General features: G+C 41.3%; 1 protein-coding gene across 2 annotated transcripts in view; it reads left to right on the plus strand.

Moving 5' to 3' along the window:
- Positions 1 to 18,189, plus strand: part of LOC126297996 (KN motif and ankyrin repeat domain-containing protein 3) — a 381,284-nt gene that overhangs the window by 225,797 nt on the left and 137,298 nt on the right. Inside the window, exon 1 of one of the 2 annotated variants that reach the window (XM_049989313.1) lies at positions 17,351 to 17,804. The exons of the other annotated variant lie outside the window; for it this stretch is intronic. Within the exon in view, the coding sequence (XP_049845270.1) occupies positions 17,589 to 17,804 (216 nt within the window). The 5' untranslated portion in view covers positions 17,351 to 17,588. Of the gene's footprint in view, positions 1 to 17,350; positions 17,805 to 18,189 lie in introns of those variants that run through there. 2 annotated transcript variants of the gene reach the window in all.

Consider the following 18,189-nt stretch of genomic DNA (forward strand, 5'->3'; position numbering starts at 1 on the left):
TCATATGAAGAAAACCAGTACATGGACACAAAATCCACAGACAGAAACCCATTGGTAACAAAGTATAGAAAGATAGAACAAGTAGAAAGTTTTGTAGAAAGTTTCAAATACCTGGGACAGATTATAGAGAAAACAGGACTAAATTCGACAGCCAATGAAGAATGAGTTGCAAAGCTACAAAAAGCTTACAGACTTACATGAAACCATTACAACAAAATTAGTATTTCCGTTAATGCCAAATTAAGACATTACAAAACAGTAGTCACACTCGAAGCCTTGTATGCCTCAGAAACGACAGTAATAAGGGGAAGAACGAAAATCAAGGAAATGGAAAAGCAAGAGAGGAAAATTCTGAGAAAGATCTATGGGCCAGTTCAGAGACAGGGGATCGGGATAAAAAGACCGACAAAAGAATTTTACAGATAGACAGAGACAATTACAAACAGTATCAGAAAAAAATGGCTAATTTCTATGGGTACATTTATAGGATGAACGAAAATAGGTTGATCAAGAAGGATTTTAACACAGTGATGAGTAATACGATGAAAACTAACTGGGCAAAGGAAACAACGGAAGACCTCAAGAAACTAAATACCTCCACAGAAGAAATAACGAACAGAGTAAAATACAGAGAAAAAAATCATGAAACAGAAAGTCGAGGAAACACCAAAGGAGAAGAAACGAGGAAAGAAGCGGACAGAAGAGAGGAAGAAGAAACACAGTGTATATATGAGAGGTTTTTGGGAAGAGAAAAGAAAGAATAAAAAAGTGTCATGAAAATTGATTGTGTTTTAACGCTCTCCTAAATGGGGAATTAAAGATGATAATAATAATAATAATAATAATAATAATAATAATAATAATAATGATCAAAAGATCCTATCTCATTTGACTACTCGACCGGAGATCAGTCACTGATATCGTTCATAACCTTTAAGCATGTAGGAATTACTCTTTGGAGCAATTTAAGGTGGAAAGACACCATAAACGTAGACCCAAGGAAGGCAGATGACAGACTAACAAGGGGACCAATCAATCACGGATTTTGCTGAATCTTAGTTATGTTGTATAGTGACCTGTCCTGGGGGCCTGACAGGAGGGTTTTCATGTAACGGCCCTTGTTTCCGAGCAAAACGATGTTGAAGTTTTATGCATATCTCCTATACACGTAACGTTATTTATCTTTCGACCTAGTAAGTGTAGCGTGTAGCGCGACTACCACGATGGTGGCATGGGTTACAATCTTGCCTGTATACTTTGACTTCTCATTTTTCTATTTTGTCGGACGAATATCAATTAAACAGTATACGTCATGCAAAATTATTCGATGTAGTCATCTTCGCAGTGGTAATTTCATTAATAAATCAGTCATTACTGCAAACTTTCCTGAAATGTGTGTTCCTTTTGTTACAGATTACAGAATCGTTTTACTCACTATCGCTTGCATCATATGCCGTGCTACTACATAATTCCGGATGTCACTTGTCGCAGAAGCAAGTGAAACACAAATTCGCAGAGCACCAAGCATTTTTAATGAAAGCTATAGCCTTGCAGTACAAGGATTGTTCAGAAGCGATATCGGAAAACACAGTTCGCTTAGATTCAAAAAGATTGATCTTTTTTCGATCAACTTCGATGCGGACCACGTGTATTTGACCATTCCCGTGAAACCAAGCGCACAAAACGACGCAGAATTAAAAAAATGTATTTTTATGGAATCTTCCCAAGAAGCTATTTTCTCTATTCGTCTTCAGGAACTCGGAGCATTTTAAACTTTTTTCGTGAAAACTTTAACCTGTCTGTAAAAATAAACATTACAGGGATGGCAAATTGGAGTACATTCGAGTGGGATAATTTTTGTGGTGCAGGTGAATTTTTTTTCCTTCATCCACAAACGTTTAATCGTAAAGTGTCTAACCAGTCCGCCTACCCCACGTAAGAAAATGTGGAGAATTTTTTCTTTTCCCACGTACAGAAGAAGAGAGATTTTTAAAAAAATTCCTCATACAGCACTTTCGTAAACTTCGCTAAGTCAAATCGTCCACTTTTTAAACAATCCGAACAAATTTCCCGGATAGTTTTTGCATACATAATAAAACTGAAGGGAATAACTTTCCTGACGCATTTACAGTATACTGTGCTATGAAGGAATGACCAATCTTGTTCAAATACGTTTTTTTTTTAAGAGGTACGGTTTTCGCAAATTGTTCCACAAGGGAACTAACGTACCGGTACGTTGATTGGTACTGGCTGCTGGTTTGATCGGTATTAATTACATAATAGACGTGAAAATTAGGTATGAGTACTTTCGTCTCTAGAATCCTTCCGCATTTGTACATTATTTAATGATACTGTGTACTATCAAACTGAAGAAAAGGAAAAGGGCCCGTCAGAATCGGAGCCTGTATCGTCTGTGTAATAGCCGTGAACCCTAGCCGCTGAGCTACGGTCGCTTGGTCGAAACATGATTAACGTTACTAGTATACGAGCTACACATAAAACTTCACCTATTTCCCGGAAACTAGGGGCCATCGCACGAAAATTCGGTGTCCACGCATGCAGGATACGCCCCTCTACAACAAACCCAATGCTCAGCAAAACCCGTGATTAACAGGTCTGATTGTCCATTTGTAAGATTTATTGGAAGAGTCGTAAGGTAATGTGTTTTTCGCTCTAATGGTCACGCTTACACAACCTTTGTCCGACCAATTCTTGAGTATTGTTCGTCAGTATGGAACCTTTCCAATGTAGGAATAAAGGAAACACGAGGAAGGTGATTAAAAAAAAAAAAGAGTTCTTAATGAGTATGTTTGGTCAGCGCGAGGATGTGACAGGACTATTCAGTGAACTGCAGTGAGTGGCGCTACAAGGAAGACGCTGAGGGTATTCCAAGAGCCCACGTTCAAGACGAGTCAAGAGAATTACTGCCTCCTACATACACATCGCACCGTGACCACGATGTCAAAACCATACAAATTTAGACTCACAGAGGGGAGCATCGACAGTTTTTCTTCCCGCGTACAATCAGCGAATGGAATCGGAAGGACGGAAATTGATGCACCCTCCGCTACACACCGTAGATTAACTTGGGCAGTAAAAATGAAGAATGGAAATATGAAACGTTCTAAGTGCCAAATCTGCCATTTATCAAGAGAATGAAAAAGCAGTATATCTCTGTATATGACTGATTTGTATCCAAAAAATTGAGACGGCATTCTGCTACCACAGATTTATACTGCTACCGCATCCCTAGAAAAAATGAGACAAAATACATTATTAAGAACATTCTAAGTGCCACACCAGGAAACTGCATAGTTCTGAGTACCAATAATAAAATTTTTACAAGCTGATTCTTGTAAAGAAGAAAGCGGCAAGTAGCCATGGTCGAAAATGATATTTGTTTACACAAAAGCTCCTTTACTGGTTTCGAACAGACAAGTTCGTTTTCAGACGGCTGGTCACGTTTTTATTATATTTTTTGTTGTTTTCATTAACTGTTGGCTGTTTTTTCGGCAAATAGTTTAAACTACAACAAATGTGATATGAACGTGAAGTTGAACCAGTCGGTTCGAAACCGGTGACTGCGAAATTTACGCAAATAAATAGCATTATTAACGGTGTGTGGTTACTGTTTTCTACTCTGCAAGATTCAGTTTGTATTTTGTACACAGCTACGGTCTGAAAACTGACACTTGTCGACAAAATACCGGAAAGAACGTTTCTGTTCGAAATGCCGTTAATACGGAGGTGCTGCGAGGGTGAATCAAAAAGTAATGTTTCCTATACCTTCTTCCACATAACACTACTGCTCAACATAAACACAATGCACTTTTGCACGTGTGCGCCATCGTTGAACCCACGCATCAAAACCAGTTTCGAAAAATTCTGTGTTTTGCGTCGTGACCCAGTTTTTTTCAGCGAGACTGTCTCCTCGAATCACTTCGTCAGCAAGTCCTCGATTGACATCTGCGACAGGTGTTGTCGGCCGGCCGCTGCGCGGTTTATCTGCAAAGCACATTTCTCCGTGACAGGTGTGTGTACATAATTTTATAGATAATTTTCTTGTTTTTGGACGTCTTAGGACGCGCATGTAATGTTGTATCGTTCAGTTATGCGCGCGCAGCCTCGTCAGAAACGCTGCGCTGCCCGGAGACAAGTTAGTCATCTTTGCTTTGCGGAGGCGCGCGGGTGTTAAGTGTTGATCACGAGGAGAGGAAAGTGGGAGTTGTAGCGGGGTGTCGTGACAGTGAGCTTGTGCAGCTCGGACGCGGAACATGTTGCTCTCGGGAATTATTTTATTGATCTGATGGAAGATATTATTATTACGAAAGGAATATAATCATTATGCATTGAATGAGATGGATATATTAAGATGGAGATTATTTTGAGAAGATTGGAGTTTAAGGTAACAAATTTTACTTTCTTGCAGCAGCACTTAGTCAAACATTCTTCGTTCGACACAGACAACCAAATCAGAACTTTCTTGCTACTTTCGTAAAGTTTTGTCTCAGTCAGTGTCAATGGATTCGACAAGACGAAAAGGATTTAATCATTAATATAAGAAATTTTGTTTTAGAAAAAAATTTCCTATTGAGTTACAGTTTTGTATTTCTCCAGTGTTGATCTTAGACAACTGTAATTTGCAATGAAATATTTACTTTTTGCTTGCTAAACCTTCAATGGCGAAATTTTGTAAATGAACTAGTTTCAAGAAATTTTTAAGATTCAAATGGTTCTGAGCACTATGGGACTTAACATCTATGGTCATCAGTCTCCTAGAACTTAGAACTATTTAAACCTAACTAACCTAAGGACATCACACAACACCCAGTCATCACGAGGCAGAGAAAATCCCTGACCCCACTGGGAATCGAACCCGGGAACCCGGGAAATTTTTAAGCGATGAATTTTTTAAATACAGTTTCATGAGAAGATTTTTTTATCTAGAGAGTAACTCAGATTATCATAAACCATTATCCAGCTCCCATTACCTGATATACATTCTTTTTATGAGAGAGAACTTTTATATGAACCAGTTTTACGTTAAATGTATTCAAGGGATCACATTGCACTACCACGATTCCCTGTAATTAGTAGCAACTCAGAAATTGAGGAGAGCCTTTCCTTCTTTTTCTGTGAGAGCAATTGCACAGCGTTTTCCATTGCTGTACAGGTAAGACAAACAGAGGAGAAACGAGTTTTCAATTTCACACTGTTGATTAACAGTGTTTAGTTTAATTATTCTCGTTAAAGTTCAGAGTCAATTTTTTTTTTAACAGATAGTGCTGGTTCGGGCAGGACTTATTTCATTTATATTCTCGCAGTCAGATAGATCTGCTTCTCATTCTTGCAGACAGATTTAGTTCTTAACTGTAAATTTGAGGTTATCTTGTGGACATATTTCTTTTTAATGAGTGGATTTTCTTGGTATGCAACAGCTTACATGCATAAAGAGACTATACATTCAGGAAGAGACAATCCAAAAGTAAAGCAAGCAGGTGCACATTCACATAATCGTCTTTATCTTTTTTATTTATTAAGATAACTTTCATCACTTACCAAATTTCTTCACCCAACGCCGCACATTGATAATGTCCATTACAGCTTCCCATACACTTTCTTCGTGCATGAGTTTAAAACAGCCTTAAAAGTCAGGGGTCAAGAAGCAAAAATCCAGAATTTTTCCAATCTCGCTTTGATTCCTGGGTTCAATGATGGCGCAGTGGCTCTGATTCCTGGGTTCAACGATGGCGCAGGTGTGTACAAATGCGTGGTGACTGTGTTGAACCGTAGAGTTGTGTGAAGGAAAGTATAGGTCAAAATCTGTATTACTTCCAATGTTATATGTTCGTTATTAAGTTTTGACATTACTTCTTGATCCTTCCTCGTACATTTTATTTCTGACAATACAAGTACAGAGATACAGCACTAGGTTTTTAACTACTAGAATTTTTCATATGCTTTAAATTTTGGAACTGCAGAGGGAAGCACAGCTTAGCACGAAGACCATGTTCTATCTGCAAACCCATGTTTGAAAGACTTTCTCTGTGGTTTAGCCCCTGGATCAAATCATGGAAATTCAACAGAACGCCGATAACACAATACCACTGAAAACTGAAAACATAGCACTTAGAGAACTTTCCATTTTCACTCTTCAAATGTAGTTGTGCGTGAGGCACTAGCATTCGTTAAGTCGAGCAAATCAGCTTTATCGGTATAGAAAATAGGGGGGGGGGGGGAATTAAAGTCTACTACATTTTATTCGAATACGTTTATTAAGAGACATACCGCTGAAGACTAGTGTACTAACTCAATCTCTACCGTGTATAAGAAAAAATGTCGTGTGAGGAGGGCCTCCCGTCGGGTAGACCGCTCGCCTGGTGCAAGTCTTTCGATCTGACGCCACTTCGGCGACTTGCTCGTCGATGGGGATGAAATGCTGATGATTAGGACAACACAACACCCAGTCCCTGAGCGGAGAAAAATATCCGACCCAGCCGGGAATCGAACCCGGGCCCGCAGAATTGGCAGACTGTCGCGCTGACCACTTTTTTTTTTAATCCCGTTTTGTTCGCTTTTGTTCGTTGCGTCTGTTCGGGGCGGACGTCGTACGATATCCGTTTAAGTTCGTTAATGATCGATTAACTCAGTTTTTTTATTACAGAGGGCGCATAGCCCTCTGACCGAACACGCTGAGCTACCGTGCCGGCATCGATCTGACGCCACTTCGGCGATTTGCTCGTCGATGGGGATGAAATGCTGATGATTAACCACTCAGCTACCGGAGGCGGACACCGTGTGTAAGAAAAAGCCCAGGTCGCAAAATAGACGTGCGTATCTACGAGCTCGCGTTGTTAAATACAGTTTCGTAGACATGCATTTTTGTTTCCTTTGACGGAATCATTTTACTTCTTCATTCGAAAAGCATTCAACCGAAAATTTGAGAAATGTATGTGTCATACAACTGATTTAAGAACTATAGAACGAAAGAATCCTAACAGATTCGACAACATCAAAATTTACTCAATATAAAATCGGGGCAATGAAACGATACAGCAGTTTAGGTTACATATTTTGATACAATACTCACAAACTAACACATCAAAACCTAGGTACATCCAGTTGACCTACACTCATGAAATTTGGCATGGAGGAAGGTTTCACAGTAAAAGTAAAGGGAAAAATCAGAAAATTGTTAATTTGTAATCATTTGATACTAAAGCAATATTTCTTTTGTTATTTGTTATGCGACGCCGAACTTGAAATTGAAGCAATCAGTAGTTGTGCATTCGGGCTGACGGAGTTGCAATGGTAAAAGTAAAAAATTAGGCGAGGAATGGCTTTATTGCACATAATATGATGCGTTTCTGGATATATCCATCATCAGATACCAAGGAGAGATTGCTGCACGTCGATATGGCTTTTCAGATTTTATGTGAAACAAACATTCGCAGAGTAGTCATTACTTGCCTGATGTTTGCCTTTATCATTCTGACCCAGTCAGTCTGAGCGCATAACTACTGATTATTGTGGTAATGGTCGCCAGACTCCTTCATGACTCTATATCACACCTCCACTATTGAAATTAATACATTCTCAAAAATCTTGGAGTCCGTGGGACCGATATCGTGTTAGTATCAATGTCGATAACAAGCAAAAATGGTCGAAATTTTCGATTCCTGAAATGGATGAACTGTCTATATGTATAATGAAGTTCGTATGGAATCCTCAGTGATCAAGTCCTGCTCGCACTCAGCCCTTTTTTTTTCGTACCGTGACTTGGGCCCACTCATTCATTCAGATTATAGCCAACAGGAACCATGCCGTTAGTTTCAGTATTATCGGTGACCATGGGTTGTCATTTCTTCATGGTGAGTATGCTGCTTCTTTCGTTTTTTACACGTCTAGTTCCGTAGGACCATATTGAGGAGCAAATCTCCAAGTTGATGGAACGTGTCAGTACATGAAAGAACAACATATAAGTAATAACAGATAAAATAAAATGTTTATGAACACAAAAAAGGCAAGCCATAAGTTTAGGCAAACGCAATCAAGGGTGTGACACAAGAATCAGCTAAATTTTTCAAGGAAATCCTCGACAGAATAGGATTGACCCATGAGGAAACACTTTAATTTTGATTTGAAAGCGCGTGGATTACTGCTAAGATTTTTGAATTCTTTTGGTAGCTTATTGAAGATGGATACAGCAGGATAGTGCTCACCTTTCTGCACAAGGGTCAAGGGAGTGCGATCCAAGTGCAGATTGGATTTCTGTGTGGTATTAACGGGGTGAAAGCTGCTAACTCTTGGGGATAAACTGATATTTTTAACAAGAACTGACAGTAAAAAATATCTGTATATTGAGAGGCCAATGTCAGAATACCCAGACTAATGAACAGGGGTCGACAAGAGATTCGCGAACTTACACCAGTCATTGGCCGAACCGCCCGCTTCTCAGTCAAAAATATCCTATGAGAGTGGGAGGAGTTACCCCAAAATATTATACCATACGTCATACTCGAATGAAAATAAGTAAAGTCGACTACTTTCCGTGTTGAACTATCACTTACTTCAAATGCCGTTCGAATAGTAAAAATGGCAGCATTAAGTCTTTGAACAATATCCTGAACGTGGGCTTTCCACACAGTTTACTATCTATCTGAACGCCTAGAAATTTGAACTGTTCAGTTCAAATAATCAAATGCCCATTCTGTGAAATTAAAACGTGTTTTTTTTAAACTGTGGGTTAGAAAATGTAAAAACTGAGTCGTACTATTATTTAGCGTTAGTTTATTTTCTACTAGCCATGAATTTCTGTCATGAACTGCACTATTTGAAACAGAGCCAATGTTACAAACAACACTCTTTCCTAACAAGCTAGTGTCATCAGCAAACAGAAACATTTTAAAATTACCTGTAATACTAGAGGGCGTATCATGTATATAAATAAGGAATATTAGTGGTCCCAGCACTGATCCCTGGGGAACTCCGAATTTGACCGTGCCCCACTCAGACCACACATCATAGCCACTCTTAACACTGTGAGTAATGGCCTTTTGCTGTCTATTGTTAAAGTAGGAGGTGAGCCAATTGTGAGCTACTCCCCGTATTCCATAATGGTCCAACTTCTGGAGTAATATTTTGTGATCAACACAATCAAACGCCTTAGTTAAATAAAAAAGAAGCCTAACGTTCGAAATCTTTTGTTTAATCCATCCAGTACCGCAGAGTGTAAAGAATACAGCATTTTCAGTGCCCTATCGCACTGCGACTAACCCACTAACTCATCCAGTCTTATTCCAGTAGAAAATGTCTATTTGGGACTTCAGATGAAGGTCAGCAATCAACAGCCATAGAAGTTGGTAGCCCTGTGGGATCTAATCATCAATGAATGTTCACAGCTGGATGTGATATACATGAAGAAACGTGTGGATTCTCTTCCTCGGCAAGCTGAGGCCATTATCGCTGCTAGACAGCGTGTTATGTCTCCTAGGTGTGAAGACGGAAAGGGATTTCATGAGCCTGTTAGGAAAACGAATGTAAAATGAGCGTGACGGAGGGTGGGGGGAGGGAGGAGGAGGGGATGCTGGGTGCTGCGTGCTGCGTGCTGAGATCGGAACTTAGCAGATGTGAAACGAGTAAAAGAGATTTAGGGCATCAGAAATTCACGAAACATTTTCATAGTAGAGAACATGTAACCCCTTTGGTACTGAGCTTAGATTTTGTGAATGAAAGTTTTATATTGGTGGCCAATAAGGTGTTCTGAAGCAAAAAACTAAACTACTAAATTTAAAAAATTGGTGTGAGTCACCAAATTTTGAGGACATTTTCAAAGCGAATACTGTTTGTGTTAGAAAACAAAAAAAAATCGTTCAAATGGCTCTGAGCACTATGGGACTCAACTGCTGTGGTCATTAGTCCCCTAGAACTTAGAACTACTTAAACCTAACTAACCTAAGGACATCACACACATCCATGCCCGAGGCAGGATTCGAACCTGCGACCGCGGTCGGCGTTAGAAAACAAGTGAAATATGTGCGGTACTCAGGAAATTCAATTAAGAAACACTTAAAATTATGAAAACAATGCCACGGAATGTGAAAGTATAGGTCGTAGCTGAGACAGACCTAGTGCTACATCGAGAAAAAATTATATCACTGTATTATGAGTTTCTCCACATCCGACTATGTGTATACCGGGCTGGTACCAACGTCCCGCCTCAGTTATACGACTGGCAAACATTTTCTAAATGTTCGCACGCTTCCACATGCAACACACAAACAGTTGAAGTTAGACATCAGAAACGGAGCGAGTACGAGTCTAATGTTCGGGTTGCGTACTTCACGAATCAAGGCGCCGCTGTTACATCAGTTCTGACTTCCATCGTTCCCGCTGCAGTTCCGCGAGTACGACGAGCCAGAGAACTGTGGCGCTGCGGTCGCTACGTACTCGTCGACTCGTTCCCTCGTACTGAAGCGTGCTGGAATTTAAGGCTAGTCGTGACTCATTGTTAGAACAGAAGATGAGCACATAATCTTGCTGCTGTAAAGTAGCACTGCCAAGTCGAAATCACCGATTGTCAGGATCAGGTGGCCTTTAACGAAGCTGTGTTTTGCGAGACTGAAGAGGGTAAGACTAAAATTAATTGATTCAAAGTACACAACTGCAAATGGTTCCATTAGACGAGTGATATCTGGAATAAGTATCACTTTATAGTCTACCATTGTCGTCCAGTGCAAACAAAATGGTTTTATTCTTGTTTATTCCACCTCCTCCATGAGAAAACGTGTGTGCTCCGTCAAACGAAAACTGGGCACAGAGCAGAAAAAAAGATGCGCTATTTCTTTATTCGTTTGGACATGGCACCTTGTGTTTATGGATTGACAGTTCTGTAATTTATGAAAATAATTAATCGCCATTTGCCGACTGCACTTCATCCTCATGTTATGTTTTCTGGTACTGTCGTTACACTCTCGGTAACGCCTCGAAAGTGTGTATATGTCAGTGTAATTGTTAGATGTTCGCTGAATAGATATTAAATATTAACATAAATTTACAGCAGTCTCCGAAAGAGATATGCTAACCGATGAGTCGTTATATTATTGGTACACAACTTGCTTCTGTCATTTACGCAATTCGCACATTTTGTGACGTTTCAGCTTGCACGTGAGACTGACTATAATGTCGAAATGATGACTGTGTGAAATATATGAATAGTAATTTACGGTTTGATAGCGGAAAGCCGCGGTGGTCTCGCGGTTCTAGGCGCGCAGTCCGGAACCGTGCGACTGCTACGGTCGCAGGTTCGAATCCTGCCTCGGGCATGGATGTGTGTGATGTCCTTAGGTTAGTTAGGTTTAAGTAGTTCTAAGTTCTAGGGGACTGATAACCACAGCAGTTGAGTCCCATAGTGCTCAGAGCCATATGAACCATTTGATAGCGGAAATTTCTTTGAAAACAGGTGCGTATGTAGCGGGATTGTGACGAGTCCGCGGTTATACTTGCGAACTCGTGTACTCGCTCTCCTTACTGAACGAGTCGGGTCCAGTTGTTCCCAATAGACGCAAGTGATAAGTGGCCAGGGACGGAGACTCACGGGTCGAGTCTACGACGACACTGAGAGGTCGAGTTCGGAGATGACTTCACAGGACTCGCCATCGAGTGTAAAGCGAGTATATGGAGCCCGTTTCTGAACTCTCACTCGGTTGCACAAATTCCGTTCCGGGGAATGATGTGAAGGGGGATTGGGACGACAGAAAGAGCATCCGGTCAACCTCTAACATTAAAGGCCCCTACACACGTACCAGGCACCAGTTTATCGGCCGATCGATCGATCGACAGACAGACAGACAGACAGACAGACAGACCAACAAATATCGTGGTATCTTACATACGTCCCGACCGCCGCAGTGTTGTTGTGATTTGTTTATCTTACGTTCATTGAGTTTATGTTCTCCCGGTTAGTTCTACAAAGAAACAAAAACGGGGGTCTACCTTGGCTCTTTTATAGATAAGGCTACAGAAGCGCCGAGAGAAACCGTCGATAAGGAAGTCGCTGATGCAAGGAAAGAAGTTCACCCACGTTCCTTTACTTAAGCATCTGGCAGCCGATGATTTCCGTAATTATATAAGAATGGCTGCATCATGCATTTAAGAGCTGTTGAGCATCATCAAACCATTCTTAACGAACAAGCACAGAGCCATGAGAGAGGTTGTAAGCTGCGAGAAGAGGCTGTTAGCCACATAACGATTTCTAGCCAATGGCAGTAGTTAAGAGTACCTCAGATTCAGTGCTGCTGTATCCCCTCACTTATTAACTAAAGTGATTCAGAAGGCCTGCAACGTGATTTATAGTTGACTGAGGAAATACGTGATGGTGAAGCAAATTAAATATAACAAAATATGTTCATGTAAACTTTATTAATTTATTTGTGTATGTATCTAATAAATACAACAGATACGTGAGAAATGAAGCATTTAGGAACTGTTAGAACTGAAGAAAAGGAGAAAAGGTCTTACATTTTGCTTTTAATAGCAGAGGACTTAAATATAGGCCGCACTTTTTAACATTTATAACTAGAGACCGGATTATATGCATTTGGATATTTATTTCCTTTTCACAGGTTATTGCATATTTCAACTAGAAAGTGGTGACACGCATATTTTCGCTCAATGTTTACATCCGCAGCTCGTGGTCTAGCGGCTAGCATTGCTCCCTCTGGAACACGGGGTACCACGTTCGATTCCCGGCTGGGTTGGGGATTTTCCCTGCCCGGGGACTGGGTGTTTGTGTTATCATCATCGTCAACATTGGTGACAGTGGCTCGCTTGGACTGTGAAAAAATTGGGACTTCGTATGGGAGCTGATGACCGCGTACTTGAGCGCCCCACAAAACAATCATCATCATCTGTCTTTATAACATTTTAAAAATTTAGACGGGCGCTCTTTAGCTCGATGTAGTTTTGATGTCTCACAGATTGACCACGACCTATACCTGCGTGCAGTCGTTAACCGAGAGGCCACTGCCTAGCGAAGGCATTACAGAAGAGGAACAGGCAGGCAGAATCAATGCTCCTGCGCTCTCGACCCTGTTAATCGCTTTCGCTGACATACCGTACGCGTCGGCAACAATTAAACTACCCAAGCTTTTAGTTGCACGTGCATTGTTTCAGTTTAGCTTTCTAGTTACTTGTACGCAATTGAACGTGTTTACGACTGTTTACGACGTGTTGTGTGTAACGTGATGTGCGGTATGCCACCCGAAAATAGAAACGTTTCGTGGATAGCTGACCATCCTGGAACATTTGCATATGACGAAATTGTTTTATATTGTCGAGTTTGCGAGAAAAACGTTTCATGCAAAAGAGTTTCAAATAGACCAGCATGTCAAGACAAGTCTTCATATAGCAGGAATGCAGAAGAAAGTATCACGGCAACAAATTATGACAACAGCAAGTTGTAGCAGCAGGGATTTGTCCAAAGGTAACCAGAAAAGTCAGTTTAACATGGATCTATGTGAAGCATTCATTACAAACGCTATTCCTCTTCATAAGCTTACAAACCCTATCCTCAAAGGCTTCCTGCGCAAATATTGCTTTCAAAATATACCTGATGAATCAACATTATGTGAAAATTACATACCAACAATTAACGTAAATGTTCTGGAAGAAATACGCAATGAACTCAAGGACAGCATTATCTGGATTTCATTTGACGAAACAACAGACACTTGTGGCCGTTAAAGTGCAAATTTAATTGTTAGTGTTTTAAAAGAAGAGCCTTCTTCTTCCTACTTAGCGACCTGCAAAGAACTTGAAAAGTATATCATTCTGCGATCGCCAGATTTGTGAAGGAGGGTATTAGAAAAATATTTCCAGATGAAAGGGAGTTTGTGTTTATTTCAGATGCTGCTCCCTATATGATCAAAGCAGGAACAGCCCTCAGTATTTCATCCCAATTTGATTCATATGACGTGAATTTGCTCATGGAGTAAATCGCCTTGCTGCAGAAGGACGTTCCATGTTTGTGAATGTAAATAAACTGATTTCATCCACAAAGAAAGAGTTTATCAGGCCTCCTGCTCGCATCAATACCTACAAAGAAAAACTACCAAATGTGCCTTTACCTCCCGAATTCGTTGCGGTACGTGGGTCGAAGCTGTGTTGCTTTACAATGAACATTTCCTGGCCATTAGAAGGGTAGTATACGAATTCGATAGTGTAGAGGCTTTGGTAGTTTGCCAGTGCAAGAAAGCTTTTAATGATTCTTTCATTAAAAAAGACATTGCTGTGATAAGCACTCATTTTTCCCATATACCTGCAAGTATTAAAAAGCTTGATACTCAAGGTTTGGCGTTGAATGAATCTATTCAGTAAATGAATGAAATTATCCTGGGGAACTTCTCACTGCCGGAGGTATTCCCAAGAAAACTTAAAGAAAAGTTTGAACCCTTGTGCCAGATTGATAGTTTTATTAATGGGACGGGTGAACTTTTACCAGAAACAATAATTGCCTGTATAGCGCCCAAATTCAAGTACTGCCCAGTTACCTCAGTTGATGTAGAACAGTCCATTTCTGATTATAAAAAAATGTTTTGAGTGATCGAAGACAATCCTACTACGAAACATTTGGAACAGTACTTGGTAGTTTATGTTTACAATAGTAGGGAAATGCAAACTAAATTGTAAATGATGCTTTGGTCCAACAGTATTAATTAAAAGTTAACGCTGTTACAAAATCATGATATTATGTTGTTTTTTAAATAAAATATGACGGAGTTTTTGAGCGTGCCCGTGTGCGTGCGCTGTATCTCGAAGTTGGTCCTGCACTTATCGGTTGTTTCACAGCGACTCACTCGCATCGCATAGGCTAGTTACCGTCAAAAGTAGCAAAGAAGAAACAATTCTTGAAACACGGTATGTGTCCTCATTTTGCAAATTTTTAGAAAATAATCCCATAAAGGCCCCCTTCCTAACCTCTACCAGCAAGAATTCGGAAAATGTTATCAGCGTTCTAAATGTACCAATTTTTCGCGTAGCCGGTTGTCTTTCTCGTAACTGATATGCACAGGTTCGACTTTGAGATACAATGCACGCAGTAACTACCATGTGGTTTTTATTATTTGATCTAGCATATTTCGACTTATCGTGCGTTTTAAGCGTTTTTCATGCATATTTTAAGGTTCTTATGATGCATATAATCCGGTGTCTACTTATAACAATAAAGCAAGTATATTTTATGAATTAACATCCATTTCGGTTTTTTAGATTTCATTTCCGATAAGTATCGGAAACAAAGCCCTAAAATAGGGCCGGCCGATGTGGCCGAGCGGTTCTAGGCGCTTCAGTCCGGAACCGCGCGACATCTATGGTCGCAGTTTCGAATCCTGCCTCGGACATGGATGTGTGTGTTCTTAGGTTAGTTAGATTTAAGTAGTTGTAAGTTCTAGAGGGCTGATGACCTCAGATGTTAAGTCCCACAGTGCTCAGAACCATTTGAACCTAAAATAGGAATACAGAAGATCGAGGGACTTTCATTTTCTCTCTGTCTCTCTCTCTCTCACACACACACACTCTCTCTCTCTCTCTCTCTCTCTCTAACCCCTCCCTCCCACCCCCCTCCCCAGCGCCACACACACACGAAACCTTTATACATTAGTCAAAAAATGAAAAAGTACTTTATTTCTTGCATCTGTATTGCTGGACCCCTTCGCACGACGTGTCGCAGAAACATCTGCAGTTTTTAAATTTCTGCAGAAACTCTGTCCTTTAAGTTTCGTACACCTCGCATCCTCTCATTTAAGAACAGTATTTAATCCCTCGCGCAGTGACAAAAGACAAGCTCTTATTGGCCGGTTGCAATCTGGAGGAAGTGGGAGAGGATGGAGGGATGGAGGGATGGAGGGAGGAGGGAGGGGGAGGGAGAGAGGGGGGGGGCGTTTTCGGCTGTCTGGTGGTCCTACCCGCCTGACAGCCCCATAAGGAAAATCCGTCGGTCGCTCAGTCGAAACGTCTACAGACGTCCAATCTGTCTATCGATCCGTCGTTTGGTGCGTGTAGAGGCCTCACCAATGCCAAACCCGATAATAGTCCTCGAGCGGGCACGCTTGTGTATAAAATGCGCCAACTGCATTTAACATTGTCTTGTACCATTCCATTGTTGGTTTACAATTACGAGCCCATACTAATTCATTCATTATTGCTTCACCTAAGACAGTGATAAGTTGTGTTGTGATACGTCCAATTGAGCAGCAGTAACATAAAATGAACAGCGAGCTATGTGGGGAAAAAATTAATGATCCCTCAAGAAAATACTCTAGATTCCGAGCTAACAGCACAAGTTCACAATGCGGTAGATGTCTACGAGATAATCAGTAATTGAATAAGCGTTTGGCAGGAATCTCGTGCAACTGTGCCGTTTAATGCTTCTAGAGGGTAATTATTGTGAGATAACACTTGTACACGGCAACCGGGTGACAAATGGTTCAAATGTCTCTGAGCACTATGAAACTTAACGTCTGTGGTCATCAGCTCCCTAGAATTTAGAACTACTTAAACCTAACTCACCTAAGGACATCACACACATCCATGCCCGAGGCAGGATTCGAACCTGTGACCGTAGCGGTCGCGCGGTTCCAGACTGAAGCGCCTAGAACCGCTCGGCCACAAAGGCCGTCACTGAGTGACAATGAAAGTTTATTATTGTCCAATTAAACAGTGAATTAGCTCATATAATATAAGTTTATTTGATCGTTGTTTAATTAAACTAAGAGTAAATTGTGATTTTGCTCGTACATGTGTACCTTGATAACATAAAAACAGCTATTCTTGACAACTGTACATCTTACGACATGCTCCCGCTCGAGGAATAGCCATGCCGTCCCAGTGTAGGTTAGAATGAAAGGTAAAAGAAAGAAAACAAGATATTCGTGATGAAATGAACATTTACGCATTCGATAGTTTAGAGTGTATTAGCATATTGCAGTATATTCTAAGCATATTATAGTCCAAAATTACTAAAAAAATGACAAATTACCTTTATATCTCGAAGTATGCTGACAATGCGATAAACCGCTTTTTTCAAGCAGTCACTTTCACCTACTGATAACATGCAGGAACGAAGACAAGTGATGCACAGAAGGCGCACTGTTGAAAGTATGTGCTGCCATCAGGCATCACGAGTTTATTTTGTTTACTGAGCTAGAAAACAAAAGTCGTACTTAGCTCACGTGCTACAAAAGGACTCAGGAGGATAACAGCAAGGCTTTCCACGTACGAAAGATGGTGGCGGGGGAAAGCAATGCCAATGTTGGACCTGCTAGTGTAATGTGGACTTCCTGCTGGAGTGCAGGCAGACTTTCGTGTTTACCGAGAGCGCGCGTGCAATGTCCGACCGGTTAGCAACTTCAGTGTACTACGGACTTCGTGCTGAAGTGCGATCAGGGTTTCGTGTTAGCCGAGAGTGCGCTCGCACTCCGAGTGTCATAAATGCGCGTCACGGAATGCTCGTCCACACTATGCAGTATTTGGCCAATAGCGAGCACTGAGCAGTTACGAGCTGGGCGAGCCGCGAGGCGGCAGTGTGAGCGATGCCGCGCTGCTGCCCGCTGCCGTTCTGCCTCGCCAAGGATGCGCGCGGCCGCCGCTGCCGCCAGGCCACGACGACACAGACACAGACACAGACGCCGACGCCGGCAGCGCCTGGCGCCCAGACGCGGGGGCGTGCTCGGCCTGCTCCCCCTGCGGCGCCCACACAGCGGCGCTGCCTCCAGGGAGGCGGCGCCGGCGTCTCGCGGCAACCTGTAGTGAGTAGCAAAGGCGCTTCCACTTTCCAATTGGACTTCACGCCCTCCAGTATCCTCGCGCGTCATCTCCAAACGGCGTAGCATTTACTCGACGCTTTTCGAATTATTCCTTTTTTGTTTCATTACGGTAAATACAACGCCTCTCGACGTTTTCGTCTGTGCATTCGTCTTCGTATTTTCATACTTCCCGAAAGACAGTTAGCAACAGATTGTGGCACTCTTTAGTTCCCTACCCTAACATCTCTATCAAGACTCTTCTGAAAAACTTATATGGGTGGTAGCTAAATATTTGTGTTGAACGTCAGTTAATCCAACTTTTTTATATGCTGTAAACCTTAGCAAGGTCAGGAAACAAAGTGCTCTCTAGGACACTACTTCTGTTGTG

This window comes from Schistocerca gregaria, chromosome X (genome assembly GCF_023897955.1).
Source record: "Schistocerca gregaria isolate iqSchGreg1 chromosome X, iqSchGreg1.2, whole genome shotgun sequence".
In the NCBI taxonomy this organism is placed as follows: domain Eukaryota; kingdom Metazoa; phylum Arthropoda; class Insecta; order Orthoptera; family Acrididae; genus Schistocerca; species Schistocerca gregaria.